Source organism: Blennius ocellaris (assembly GCF_963422515.1).
Source record: "Blennius ocellaris genome assembly, chromosome: 6".
NCBI lineage: Eukaryota > Metazoa > Chordata > Actinopteri > Blenniiformes > Blenniidae > Blennius > Blennius ocellaris.
The window spans coordinates 18,108,350-18,122,514 of NC_137655.1; the positions used below are offsets into that span (position 1 = coordinate 18,108,350).

The 14,165-nt window shown below is 42.7% G+C and overlaps 2 protein-coding genes across 2 annotated transcripts; one reads left to right on the plus strand and one right to left on the minus strand.

The window, feature by feature from the left end:
- Nucleotides 1–3,153, minus strand: LOC308131045 (ankyrin repeat and SOCS box protein 9-like). The gene is made up of 7 exons (XM_080497603.1): nucleotides 3,026–3,153; nucleotides 2,803–2,882; nucleotides 2,532–2,639; nucleotides 1,931–2,081; nucleotides 1,595–1,729; nucleotides 736–918; nucleotides 1–606 (listed from the first exon to the last, which is right to left on the minus strand). Exons 1-7 carry the CDS (start codon nucleotides 3,108–3,110, stop codon nucleotides 443–445), a joined length of 906 nt encoding a protein of 301 aa, XP_080353729.1. The 5' UTR covers nucleotides 3,111–3,153; the 3' UTR covers nucleotides 1–442.
- A 3,354-nt stretch (nucleotides 3,154–6,507) lies between these two features.
- Nucleotides 6,508–14,126, plus strand: gpr143 (G protein-coupled receptor 143). The gene is made up of 9 exons (XM_080498420.1): nucleotides 6,508–6,862; nucleotides 7,960–8,069; nucleotides 8,790–8,884; nucleotides 9,240–9,332; nucleotides 10,125–10,234; nucleotides 10,448–10,556; nucleotides 11,828–11,945; nucleotides 12,037–12,292; nucleotides 13,449–14,126. Exons 1-9 carry the CDS (start codon nucleotides 6,607–6,609, stop codon nucleotides 13,550–13,552), a joined length of 1,251 nt encoding a protein of 416 aa, XP_080354546.1. The 5' UTR covers nucleotides 6,508–6,606; the 3' UTR covers nucleotides 13,553–14,126.
- Nucleotides 14,127–14,165: the final 39 nt, after the last annotated feature.

Sequence of the window (14,165 nt, forward strand, 5' to 3'; positions counted from 1 at the left end):
TTTGGGGTTTTTTCTTTATCATCTATACTGATGATTCCATAAATCCATCCAGGCCAAACCCAGACACTCACATTCGCACCTACAGAATAAGCAATTTAGTTTTAGTTTTTTGTCCTATCTGAGGAAACCAGCGTCCCTGGAGGAATCCACTGTGCGCACAGGGAGAACATGCAATCGCCACTCAAACAACAAACCAGTTAATGAGGCACAAGCGTCAACCATCGCTGTGCAATCCAGTTTATATTAAACAAATATGAAAATATATCTCAAAAGTCACTGCGTCTTGTGTCTCCGTACAGGAGCCCACATTGATGCTGAGGGCCTGAACACAAAGGAGAAACAGTTGATTGTCATCACAACCTTGAGCCATTGTGAAAGTCTCTGGTCCTTGCAGGGTTGACCAAGTGCGCCCCCTGCTGTCCAATGTGTGAAACGTTCAGTCTTAACGGGCTTTCAGTGCGTTGGATCTCCTCTGGGGGTCTGATTGGAAGAGAAGGTAGTGAATCAGCTCTGTGGGGAGGTGCAGGTCACGGATCCCACCCAGCCTCTGCTTGCCCACAGTTCTCCTGATGTGTGTCCGGCACAGCTGCATTAGAGGAGACACTCCTGGGGACACACGGGAGAAGCGGGAGTCATTACAGAGAGATGTTTCGATCACCGGCCAGTGCCGACAGCAACATGCCAGTGAGAAAGATCCTGGCAGTCATCCTCAGTGAGGCTGCTGGCTTCGAATACCTCTCAGCAGTTCCTCTGCTCTGCTGCCGGGAGGCGACAGCTCCAGGGGCCTTTTCCCCTCCGAGTTCAGGAGGAAGCGATCCGCCCCGTGGTCCAGCAGGACCGACAGCAGCTCGGGGCTGGACAGACGAGCAGCCACGTGCAGGGGGGGGTCTCCACACACGCCTCTGTTCACGTTGGCACCTGAAGGGGGAGGAGGGGCGGGGGTCAAAAGTCCTCCTTCTACACTGGCAACACATGAGGGGCTAAAAACGAAAAGGCACGACACATTAAAGTAACCTGAAGCTGCAGATTGTTCGCAGAAAACCACGTGTGAACACGTAAAACACTTGGTCAGAATGAAGTCCGTTTATTCTCCAGTATTGTCAATAAATTGTTTGATCACTGCTGGATTTACTCTGCAGAACAACTCCAAACGTACAAGTTTACTTAGAAGGACAGGAAAATGGAAGGTGAAATGTATCATTGAATGTTTGAAAAAGTGTTTTGCAATCAGAGAAATCCCAAATAATTCAGATTTTGGATTCATTGATCAGTTGACTGCAATTAAAAGGCAAATGAACATTCTACATTCTGTAAGTAGAATTGACATTTAGATGAACTAACTTCTTCTATGCAGTATGTTCTAGCAAGGTACACAGTATTTGGTGTCAAAATGCTCTAGATTCTGCTGAGCACATTTAATTTATCATGAATTGTGTAAATTCTAAATACACGTCGTTCACTGAGCCCCGCATTGACGCCGCTTCTAAGAAAAAAGGCCTTGTGTACGTTAAAGTAAAGCCTCCGCTTTCATCGTTTCAGGTCCTTCTATGTAAAGCACTGATGAATAATGTGAGGGCAGTGACGTAGGCGTTACCGAGTTGAAGCAGCTTCTCCACGGCACCGAGACGCTGTTTGGAGCAGGCGACCTGCAGAGGGGATCCTAATTGGTCGATATGCTGATCCACGTCCGCACCACACTGAACAAGAGGTTCAATGCACTCGGCGTGACCTGCCGGAGAGTTACCAGCACCGTCATAATGAGAAGTGATGCACTTGAAAGAGTCTGCTCACGCCCGACATCACAGAGACCAATATGCTCGCGTTTCACTTTGCAGACTTAAAAAAAAAAGAGAGCGAGAGATTTCTCTCGGAAGGTATTAGCTTTTCGCACATTCTGTGTATTTTCTACGTGCGGAATGTGACCTCTGACCTTTGGCGGCGGCGCTGTGGATCGGAGAGCCAGACGGTCCGGTTCCCCGGGAGGCGGCGCCGTGCTGAAGAAGCAGCGACACGCAGGTCACATGACCCCCGGAACAAGCTTCCGTAAGCGCGGTCTGGCCGTCAATGGTGGAACTGTTCACCTTACGTGGGGAACAGGAACATGTTTATAGTTCTATTTTCTGAGAATGTCTGCTGGAAGATCTCTTCTAACAAGACTTGATCACAAGTGTTAAAACATCAATGAAATAAATCAATAAAAATGACCAGAAAGCGAGCCAAAAGTGACACATTTGTAGTTTGTGTACCATCATGTGAGCAGCGTGTGACGTTGAACGCACCCGTCTACCTTCAGATCTGTGCTGAACACTGAGGTTTTTTTTTTGTGTTGCACAGAGCTGCTGGTTTGGTTAATTTCTTACTAAGATGTGTCCTCCGTTAGTTCCATTCTGACAATAATTGATCGCGCCGTTACGGACGGAATCTTTGCGCAGACAGAAAACACAGCATTTGACGTCCTCTTCAGACTCGACTTCACACACACACACAAAAAAACAAAAGAAATCAAAAGAGCATGTTGACGCCTGACTGACATTTGCCCCGTTTTCCATCAAGACCGTAGCGCATGCCGCGTGGCCTCGCATGCACGCTCCATGCAGGGGCGTGAATCTGTCCAGAGTGCTGACATTGACACATGCACCCTGCGAGCAAAACAAAAAACACAAAACATATTTATTCACTGAAATACATCAGGCTCGTAACTTTGAACACGTTTTGTGAAGAACACTCCATTCTATGCTCGTGTTGGAGTGATGTTGTGCCATGACTTTGTGTAAATAAATAATGTAAGATATAGATTTTTACCTGCGCGAGGAGTTTTCTCAGGGCGAGGATCCTCCCATTGTAGGCTGCGTCATGAACCGGAGACCAAACCGATTCCTCGTCTTCAAGCAGACATCAACAATAAAACAGCGGCTCAACATTCAGCCTACAGATATTACGCATTTAAAAATCACTCGCCGAAACTGTAAATCCAAAAAGTGTGTGCAGCTGCAGGGGGAGCTGATGCTGCCAGCCGTATACTCACCACTCATCAGAGGGTTTGAGAGAAAAACAGCAGCTCCCCTTTGACATGTTGCGTCTTTCTGAGCCTCTTGGCGTCCAGCAGACATACCTCACAGTGTTGCTCCAAAACAGAGGGGTTTTTTGTTTTTGTTTTGTTTTGTTTTCTTGTTTTGGGGTTGTTTTGTTTTTTGGCCCGATTGTTTGCCGTTCTGCAGGTATGATTTCAGATAGACTCTGGGTTTATCTTTGCTTTGAGACAAGCTGTGGCAAACCCTTTTGGTGTTGTTATGTCACTTCCCTTTAAAACAAAGTATTTGCCCTGCAGGAAACAGGCTGGTTGAATGTTACAGTTGGTTTTCTGCCAATGAAGGAGGAGCAGGAGGAGGCAGGAGGAGGCAGGAGGACTTGTTCAGCAGGTCTGTAATTTGACACGGTGCATCCACGCCCATCCTCCGGGGCGGCGGCGGCAAAGGTGTTTGGTGAGGCTGTGAAAAGAAACAAAAGTCATTTATTCATCTACTTATGTGAAGTTGGAGTCTTACAAAAAGTACACAGTGTGTTCTCAGTTTAAGTGTTTTAAGTTTTTTTAGTAATTCACTTTCAATGGCACGTCCTCTGCTGTGTGAAAAGGTTTTGTTCATTTATCAATATGTCTAAAAGTTTGGCAAATATTTCTTAAAGACATATTGATAATCCATAAAAGGAGGTCGCAAAATCACAAACGCATCACTTGATGTTGCAGATTGGATGATGGGAGAAAATAAAAGCCAATCAGTTACAATGGATAAAAAAACTGATAAACACCTAATAAATGTTTAATTATGGATTTGTGCACACTAATGATCCTTTTATGTTATAATTGGCAGAGTGAGTGCCTGTCATTGTTCAAGTTATTCTAATAATCTAGTAATCATAGACTCAATCCTGCACATGCTCTTATACCTCTGTTACTAAATCCTTTTAACCCTAAGGTGTTGAATATATATAATTTAAGTCAATATATAGATGCACCTGACAATTATGCAATCACATCTCTTGTAAAGTAGAGTGAAACTCATCAAAACCATCCATATTTCTAATATATGCCTTATTGGGTGTTTTCAAGAGTCGATGCTTTCAGTTTCAGTAACTTTCTGAGTACAGAATATATGTTTAAGAGTGTTTTCTGGTATCTCAAGATAAATGCGTCAATCGGGTGCACACCAATTGTGGGTACAAGATGTTTTTCCAAAGCAAAGGAGCCGGAAACTGGTGTTTATGTTATTCTAAGAAATGAAGACTGATTAAGAATCTACCCTGCTTCAGTGTACAGTCCATAACATCACCCGAGATAAGATCAACTGACCTCTGACCTCACTGAAGGGAGCCGCTATAGGAACTACTTTCTTCACAAACAGCACATGAATTGCTTATAGAGTCTCTGTATATTTTTTAATCTATATTTATTTATTTATTTTTCCGAGTAAATCTCGTGTGACTGGACAAAAAAACAAAAACAAAAACAGTTGTGCTATGTGTTTCTGAACTCTGAGGTTATTAGTTTAGGCTTGCTGGTGGCGATCCACTATAAATACAATACAATTGCAGGTTATGGGTGCAGCTAAGTCGTTTTCACACACGTTCCCCAGTGTGGTGCAGCAGCAGCAGCAGCAGCAGCAGCAGCAGCAATATCTCCTGCGTCTGGAGCTTCAATCGCATTATATGAAGACCAGCAGAGGGCAGCCGCACAGAGCAGATGTTCAAAAGCGGGTCGATTCTCAGACTGTATTCCTCGGGGAGCTCTTAATCCCTGGCAGCAGGCTGCAAGCCTGCCATGCAATTGACTTTGTGCCTTGTCAGTGGAAGGTGCATATGGATTAGAATACCATTGTACAAACTGAATGAATGCCTTCTCTGTTGTTGTGAATAATGAGAGCCCTTGACGGGTTGTCCCCCCCCCCCCCCACCCCAAAAAAAAAAAAAATCTGATTCAAATGACCACCAGTGCTCTCAGATCTCAGGCCAAGCGAGCAGATCAAACAGTGACCTCTCCTGCACCGACACTGGGTCAGTGTCTGCACCATGCATGCAGCACACAGATAAATGAGCCAGCAGAAGGCAGAAAGAAGTTGTTTTGGGTTTGTTTTTTTGGTTTCCAAACAAAAAAGTCTGCTTTTCATTATTGAATGAATAATTCAAGTAAAATAGTTGGGTTTGGAGTTGTATGGAACACCCGCTGTGAGGTCTATTTTAAAGCAGCTCATCTCTCATAAATACATGAAATTGATTGTCAATTGTGCATCTTTTGCACACTGAAGCCATTGTTGTGCTACAATATGTTGATATTTCAAAGTGCACAGGCCTCACGTACACAAGCATGATTTGTATGGAATATGCACATGATTTGCCTCGTATCTCTCTCAGTATATGAACCAGCACGGATTCTGCATGACGGCGTACACTAATACGTGTGAAATAATCCAAGCCAATGACAGAAAATGCCGTGAACTTGATCAAACATTGGGTTAAGTGGGTACATGAGGAAAAAAATCTTACAGACTTTAAACCAGTAAAAGAAACGTATTTGTGAAGGACACACATGTTGTCTGTGGTAATATAATATATGTATGTAAATCTTTGGAGGGGAATTGCTGTGAAACATTATTCACATATCTGCTGAGTCCTGTGTGTGTGTGTGTGTGTGTGTGTGTGTGTGTGTGTGTGTGTGTGTGTGTGTGTGTGTGTGTGTGTGTGTGTGTGTGTGTGTGTGTGTGTGTGTGTGTGTGTGTGTGTGTGTCGTCACCTCCTGGAGAGTCACTTTAACATTGAGGTCTTGCAGATTCCTTACAGACACATTGAGGTTAATGGAATGAATGAATGAACCGTCTACCTTTCAGGAGACCATTTATTAGTTCAGCCACTGAGAATTGGAGGACCCCCACCCCCCCCCCCCCCCCCCCCCCCCCCCCAACATCTGTCATGTGGTGTCTGTGGTCTGACTCGGTCTGGAATCCTTCTCGCCAAAACTATGTGTCTGTATTAAACCTAATATGATGCATATAAGTGCTTCCATGTGGCTTTTACTCATTTGTAATTCAAAAGGTATAGCGCGTGTTCATGTCTTCTTATTATTATATGTGGACTGTCTGGTTGACGTGTTGACGTTGTCATATCATGGTTCCATTGAATGAGTCGCACAACTGACATGCTTTATAGTAAATCAACGTCACTGCGACAAATCTGAATGTCTGGATCAGACAGTGCAGCTAAATATAAACAAATAAATACATCTGTACATAAAATGTATTATATCCCATTGAACTCACTTAATGTCAGACCTGAATCACTCTTTCACACAGCAGTTCTCTGGTATTGTGCGGCACACTTTAAGCTTACAACTAGAGGGGGGATTAAATGGAAGCACATGATGATTCAACCCCGTGATTTCTGAGAGTTGGGTCATGGACTCACAGTCATTTCCTCTCCTTTTCTTTTTCCTTTTCTTCTTTCTCCCCGCACCGTTCGCCCGCTTCTTTCTTGCCCCTCTCACTCCCCCTCTATCTCTTTCTCTCTCTCTCTCTCTCCCTCTGTCCCCCCTTTCTCTCTCTCTCTGCTCGTCCCCAGATGGCATCCCCACGTCTGGAGACGTTCTGCTGTCCGAACCGAGACGCAGCCACCGACTTCGTCGTGTCCTTCCAGCCGGTCTTGTTCGGGGCTCTGACTCTGGGCAGCGCCGCGCTCAGCTTCTTGTTCGCGACTCTCCAAATTCTGCCCAAGCGCAAAGGATACCGCAGACTGGGCCAGTATCCTCTGCCCAGGCCCGCGTCCTCCTCACGGATACTGTTCATCATCACTATATGTGACATACTGGGTTGTGCAGGTAAAACCAAAAGTGCTGGAACACACTTGGTGTTTTTCATATTTACTAAAAGAAAAAGAAAAAGAAAAGAAAGAACAGTCTGCTTTATCCGCCTGTTGCTGCTTTCTGGATCCAATTACGCGCACATTACGCACGCATACATTAACCCTTTTGTGGCTGCCGACGAGAAAGTTGTTTTGTCTATAGCTTGATCGTGATTTATTGAAGATCCTGCGCTTCATTTAATGCGGAAGAATGAATCACGACCAATGGGTATGACTCATAGGAATGACTCACAGGCGAAATGCAACGGAATTCTCAGGCCGAGCGCTTCCACACACACAAAAACGAGGACTGCAGGTTATCCGACGTGTTGCGCTGTGCAGAAAGTTATGTGACATTTGAACTCCTCATCCAACTCTTGCTTCTAGCGAGAATGGAGACAGATGAAGTCATGTATTTCTCTCTGAGTTTCCTTCACTTCTGCAATCTAACAGCTTGAAGCTAAATCTGTTTTTTTGGGGTTGTTTTTTTTTAGTGCAGAACAGCGTGTTGTCTGCATCATATAAACATTCCTGGAGAGCTCCCCCCCTTCCTGGAGAGCTCCCCCCCCCCCCCCCCCCCCCCCACAGAGAAGCAGGGGAGCTTTATAAATAGGAAATGGAAACACCCTTATAAAAACACACCTGGGGGAGGCTCAGATTTCCATTGTGTAATTTAAAAGACCCCATGACTGAATCTAATTAATAGAAGTTGAACAAGGACGTCGGATGCGATTTGAATTAAAAACAGACCATTTTCTAAAAGTTCTAAAAGTGGAAAATCACATTGGGCATGTCATTGCTGGGGGCTGGTGGGCAGGTCCAGAGATTGATAGATTGATTCATATATTTTCAAACTTTTACAAAAGCACAAATGCCTTTAGTCTTCATAATTCAATATCATTAAATTTAATAGTTTTCTATAATTACATTATTATGTGAAAAATCATGTGGAAATAGAGTTTGTGGACTCCCTGTTTTTGCTTTTATTTTTTTATTTTTTCACTCTCGAATCAGGAGTTCTGGAATCCGTTCACCTCTGACAATTATAAACTCTGTGACGCTTTCCTCCTCCAGGTATCATGATAAGATCATCCGTGTGGCTCGGCCTGCCAAACATTGTTGACAGCATCTCCGTGGCCAACAACACCGATGTCTGGCCAGAGGTCTTCTGCGTGGGCAGTGCGGTGCGTATGGATTATGTCAATAGTGTCACATTGCTCAACGCTTCACTTCCACTTTTATGTGAGGCTTCGCACAAGACTTGACAGGCGACAGGAAGGAGAGCGCAGCTGTGAAACAAGCACTTTGTGCGAACAGATGTCATGCAGGACCTCGGAAAATCCTGATTTTATGGACAGAAGAGGTCATTTGCTTTAATTCAATATAATCCTGCCACAACTGTCACAGTGTGTCTTTTGACAGAATGTCATCAGCTGGAAGTCCGTCTGAGCTCGGACTGATTTCAAAAGTAATGATTTGAGTTGATCAACATCTTGATTTGTTGTTGTTGTTGATTGAACATAATTTAAATGCAGATCTCTTCTTTTTGTTTTTTTAAAAACAAAAGATCTTGATGCAACTGTATATGTCAAATAATGGAACCACGAAAACACAAACTGCATTGATATGAATGTAGTGAACCATTATAAAACATTACATGTCAGTGAATGGATGAATTCATTTTTTTAAAGAGTTCAGATTCAGAATCTTTTAATACGCACTATAGTATTATGAGGCACCTTCAGCCATGGTTTCAATCCAGTCATCTTCTACACAACGTTATCCTTCTCAGAGTTCTAAGCACAAAGGAACCATTTAAATAAACCTGATTAATGCTTGAAATACAAGTCTGAAACATGTTTTTTTCATTTGATCACATGCGTGTGTGTGTGTGTGTATTACAGATGTGGATCCAGTTGTTTTTCAGCGCCTCGTTTTGGTGGACCTTCTGTTATGCTGTTGACGTCTTCCTGGTGGTTAAAACATCGGCGGGAATCAGGTTGTTCCATCACCACCTGCCTTCTGTAGTTCATTAACACCTCCAGATCTCTTCCATCATCCTGAACTGACACCGAGCCGCTCGCGATGAGCGGAACGTTTGAAAACGTCTCTCCCCTCACTTTCCTTTGCTGCATTCTCCTTCATTTTTCACTGCTTCGTCTCAATCTGCTTCGATTTTGTCATTCAAATAACAAATGACTTTCTTGTGTCTTTCATGCAGCGCATGTGGTCTGTGAGCACTGGAAAGAAAAGGCAAAAAAAAAAAAAAAAAAGAATAAACCCTCATCCTTAAGATGCAGAGCTGCGGCATGTGTTGTGATCTCTGTCTCATGACTTGTTTCTTTCCCTATCAGCACCATTGTCCTCTACCACATGATTACATGGGGTCTGGCAGTGCTGCTGTGTATTGAAGGAGTGGCCATGCTCTACTACCCCTCCATTTCTGAGTAAGACACTTTTTCAGTTTTGCCCATAACAAACACAGACTTGGTGCGCTTATTGGTACGTGAGACCAAACTAACAATATGTATCATGTTTTTTTTTACCTGTTTGATATATTGAATCCTACGACACTCCTTTTTTTTGGGTTGGAAATGTATTTACTCACTAAATTTAACACAAAGAGATGATTCATCATACAAGCTGTATCGTCTCTCCCAGTATTCATATCAGTGAACGAGGGAAAATGCTCCTTTGGTTTTCTAAAGCAGAACTCAAACTTCCTAATGAAGTAACTCTACATAGTTATAGTGTTTTAAATAGTCATCCTTTCTTTTCTTGCATATTTTTTGCATGTTTTCTTTTCAGATAATTTATAGTGTGAGGGCACAGGGTGCACTGAGGGGGAAATTTGAGAAACGACCCAACGGTGATGTAAACGAATACCAATACTGACAACTGCATTTCATATTTGGACTGCAAAGTTCAAATCTTGCTTTAGTTTGTTAGGTTACAGTTAACATCAAGTCCCTTCGGTTACATTGTTCTGTCTGCTTCTACGGTGCCATTCATTCAACAGAATCCTAAGCAGCTTAAGTGGAGCAAAACAAGAACTGCATACTTTTAGCATTGCCGGTGATCACATAGTGTAACATTGATTGTGGTTTTTGTTGTTTTTTTTACCTTTGTCCCACTGACTTTTATCACTGTTTGAGGTAAACACAATAATTTTGTTAAGCTCGACAAACTTGTGCTTTCCAGTGCCGATTGAATTATTTGTCACATTTTGTTTTGTGCAGCTGTGAGCAGGGCCTCCAGCACGCCATCCCTCACTACGTGACCACATATGCCCCCATGCTGCTTGTCCTCATCGCCAACCCCGTCTTCTTCAGTCGGACCGTGTCTGCAGGTCAGTTCCTCGTGCTCACGAGGAAGGAGTTCATATGTGTGTGTGTGTGTGTGTGTGTGTGTGTGTGTGTGTGTGTGTGTGTGTGTGTGTGTGTGTGTGTGTGTGTGTGTGTGTGTGTGTGTGTGTGTGTGTGTGTGTGTGTGTGTGTGTGTGTGTGTGTGTGTGTGTGTGTGTGACGAGAGACAATAAAACCTCTCGTCATTTCCAATCCAGTGACATCACTGCTGAAGGGACGACAGGGAATCTACACGGAGAACGAGAGGCGGCTGGCCAACGACATCAAGATACGCTTCTTTAAAATAATGCTGGTGTTCTTTATCTGGTATGTTGTTATTCTTTATCTAATGGGATTCATTTTTGCTTTTCTATATTAACTGCGTAGCATAAAGAGAGAACACAGGAGGTGCTGTCAAAAGTCCCCAATGATGCTCTTACATCACCTTTAGTTCATCTGTTTGAAACCCAGAATGTATAAAACAACATAAGTTGTGGGTTTTATGGGACACAATCATTTTTTTGCCAGAGAAAGCAAAGTGTTGGAGTCTTTTCTGGTTTCCGGCACAAAGCTATTGCACCTGGCCAGGAAATCTTGTCGCAAATGACCCCTTATAAAAGCAAATATCATTATTACACTGTGTTAATTTTAATACGCTTATTTCCACAAAATATTGTACAACTTTGTGTTCGGTTGTTTGTACAAATTGCCTTTTATGTCTTTTTCCTCATGTGACTTTGCAGCCAGTTTCCATTTATTTCCAAATTCTATTAAAATAACTTGGACTTGATAGACTTTTGTTTTAGGTCAGCCCTATTTTGGGACATGTTTATAAAATTATCTATGGTCATAACTTATTATTGTTAAAAAAAATCTCTTCAATTACCTCACAAGGCTTAAGTAGGTTTGATAAATACCTACTTAAGGGGGGGGGGTCCTCCAATAGACTGACCGTAGTTCTTTCCCTGTGTGGTGTGTGCAGCTGCAGGGGAAATATGAGGGTCAGGGGAATGTCTTTCCCCAGCGTGTTGTGTTTACTTTTAGATTTTATTCTTAAATAAATCCTTACGAAAGGACACATGTTGAGGGTAAAACTACAGTTTCTTTAATTTCAACACAAGTTTTGATCTGAATGAAGAAAATAAGCTTAAAGTGAAACATTCATGGCTGTAGAACACTACACAAAAAGACTAAACACATCTCGGGAATAAAACTCATAAGAGTTGAGCAGCAGTTAACAACAATGTCTCATGGTATGGAAATCATTAGAATGTCTGATATTAAGGTTATTTTAAGCAAAATAAAAGTTTGGCACAGATTTCAGTTTTTTAATAGTTTTCTATTGATAAATTGAACTGCATAAGAGTTTGTGGATCATCCGACACAGGCTTGGCCAGATTGAATGGAGCAGGAAAGCCCGTTGGTTCCCGTCATGATGTCTGACTCTGGCATTAACTACATTTTTGTGAGATTCATTAGTGGATGTGAAATGATTAAAACCAGCAGAAGAAGAGAGCAAGAAACAAATTCCTACACGCTTGTAAATCGTATTACCTTTAATAGGAATACATTTGTTTCTTGTTTTGTTTTTGTTTTAGCTGGATTCCCAACATCATCAATGAGAGCCTCCTCTTCTATCTGGAGATGCAGACGGACATCAATGACGGTGGGTTGAGGGACGTCAGGAACGCAGCCCTCATCACCTGGTTCATCATGGTGAGCTACAAAACACTAACCCTAAATCACTCCTGAACTAAAGATTAAATTCACGCTCGAGGAGTATTTATCTGTGTCTCCCTTCCCTCAGGGCATCCTGAACCCCATGCAGGCGTTCCTCAACACCCTGGCCTTCCACGGCTGGACGGGCTTCAACGTGGACTTCAGCCTGCAGCGGAGGAGGGAGCTGGCCTGGGACTCCGTCTCGACATCGGTGCCCAACGCGGGCGGCCACAACCCCGCCGCGGGGACGACTCTACTCTACCAGGGTCACGTTCAGGGAGCCCAGAAAAACATGATGGGGAACGGACAGCCGCACTCAGACGCCATCAGCGTCCTCTCAGAAGGTAATTGGCTCCTAAGTGGCGAACACAGCTCGCCGGTGTACCAGGGCTGGTGAGCCTGGTGAACTGTTATTTTCATATAAAATGTCTTTTCCTAAATGTAGAAGCCTTTTTAAAAAATAAATAAATAAAATAAATTAAACTATCGGCAGCGTTTAAGATCAAAACTCACTGAACAGGACAATATTCAAGCATTGTGAATGATTTTAAGTAGCTTTTCTTTTCTTTTTTTACATTAGTGCTGTAGCCGAGTCCTGCTGAGGTAATAATGAAGAGTGTCGTAGCGTTATGTAACACACTGCAGAACTGTCTGTTTCTGTCTGTACTGGAGAGTACAGGGAGAGCGGGGAAGTGAACAGCATGGGAAGTTACAGATTTGCTCTGGTTTTATTTCGTTTTTTTTCCCCAACCGAAGAGGTGAAATGAACATTGCTGCTATATCATTCTGTGTTTTGGTTTGCCGCCGACAGGCCTCGTTCACGAAGCTGCTAAATAAGACAATCAACAGGCTGAATACATTAAAATGTCGCTGCATAATGCAACTCTTCATTGAATTAAAACTGAGTCATCTTATCCTACAAATTGCTCCAACAACCATCATGTCCACACGCATCAGTTTTACCACGATGTACCTCATGATCTGACACCTACTTAAATGTATGCCGATACACCTACTGTAATATTCTTAGTAATATTTATTCTTTCACGTATGCAACGCATTTTCATGATCTGCTTGTCGTTTGTGCACAAATGTAGCTCCTGTACAAAAGGACATTCATTGTTTTGTATCGCCAGTGTCTTGAATGTGAAAAGTACATAGAAATAAAAGTAACTCTTTTTTAATGACTTTTTTTTTTGGGTTTATCATTTATTTTGCAGAGCTCTTCACCTACGTTTTGGTTCGATTCGTAGTATTGGGAAATAACGAAATAAGATTTTTATGAGTTCTTATTTTCACACAATGCTGGTGCATGTTGGAAAAAAAAAAACCTTTATACGTATACATTTATAAAACAAAGGCTTAAACTTTTCCACTGCACGACACACACAGGCTATACATTTGTTATACGTGTAAGATCCTCGCACAGACCCAGTTTGATGAACTGAATTTGTCGTGTTCAGCATCCTTAAGTAATCTACCCTTATTTTGTCTTGCTAGGTTCAGAGTCTAGTACAGTTGAAATCCACATTTCCAGCGAGCTGCGACACTATGAGGATGTAGACGCTGACGGAGAATCCCTGGAGAACTCTGTGAGGCACTAGCTGGGGCCGTCTTCAGTCCACCTCTGTCGCCTTATGCAGCACGGCGCCGTTTTTTTCCCCCCCTCCTCCTTAGTCACTTTTTTGTTGTAGTTTGTCTCCTTATAGCCTCTATTATCTTGTTTAGGTTTGACCTGGTCACAGGGTCTCAGTGGCTGGCTTGACGGAGTCTTGATTTCAAGCTTTGTTTGTCTTGGCTCAGCATTTTAAATCTGTCTGCAGTTCAGCGTGGCGCGACGTTACAGACTCAGATCACCTGAGGAGGCCCGGAGCTACTGCTTCTTCTTAGGAGTCAGTCAACCGAACAAACATGACATTTTCCAAATTAACAATTCACAGTGTGACCTTTAAAAGTAGTTGTAGAGCTTAAAGATAAGATTTCTCCAGGCCTCGTCTTTCAATCGGTTGCACTGGATTTGTGAAATGCACTTTTGACATCAAGCTGAAAACAGAATGTAATAAGCTAGTCTAGTTTTTTTTTTTCTTTTTTTAAAAGTTGTTTAATTTCCTACTATCTTTCTTGTATTTTTGCACACTTGTATTTTTGTGTTATTAAACGAAACAGAATTTCTGTTAACGCCTGCTTGTCAGAGATTTTTTGTGCTGCGATACCGTT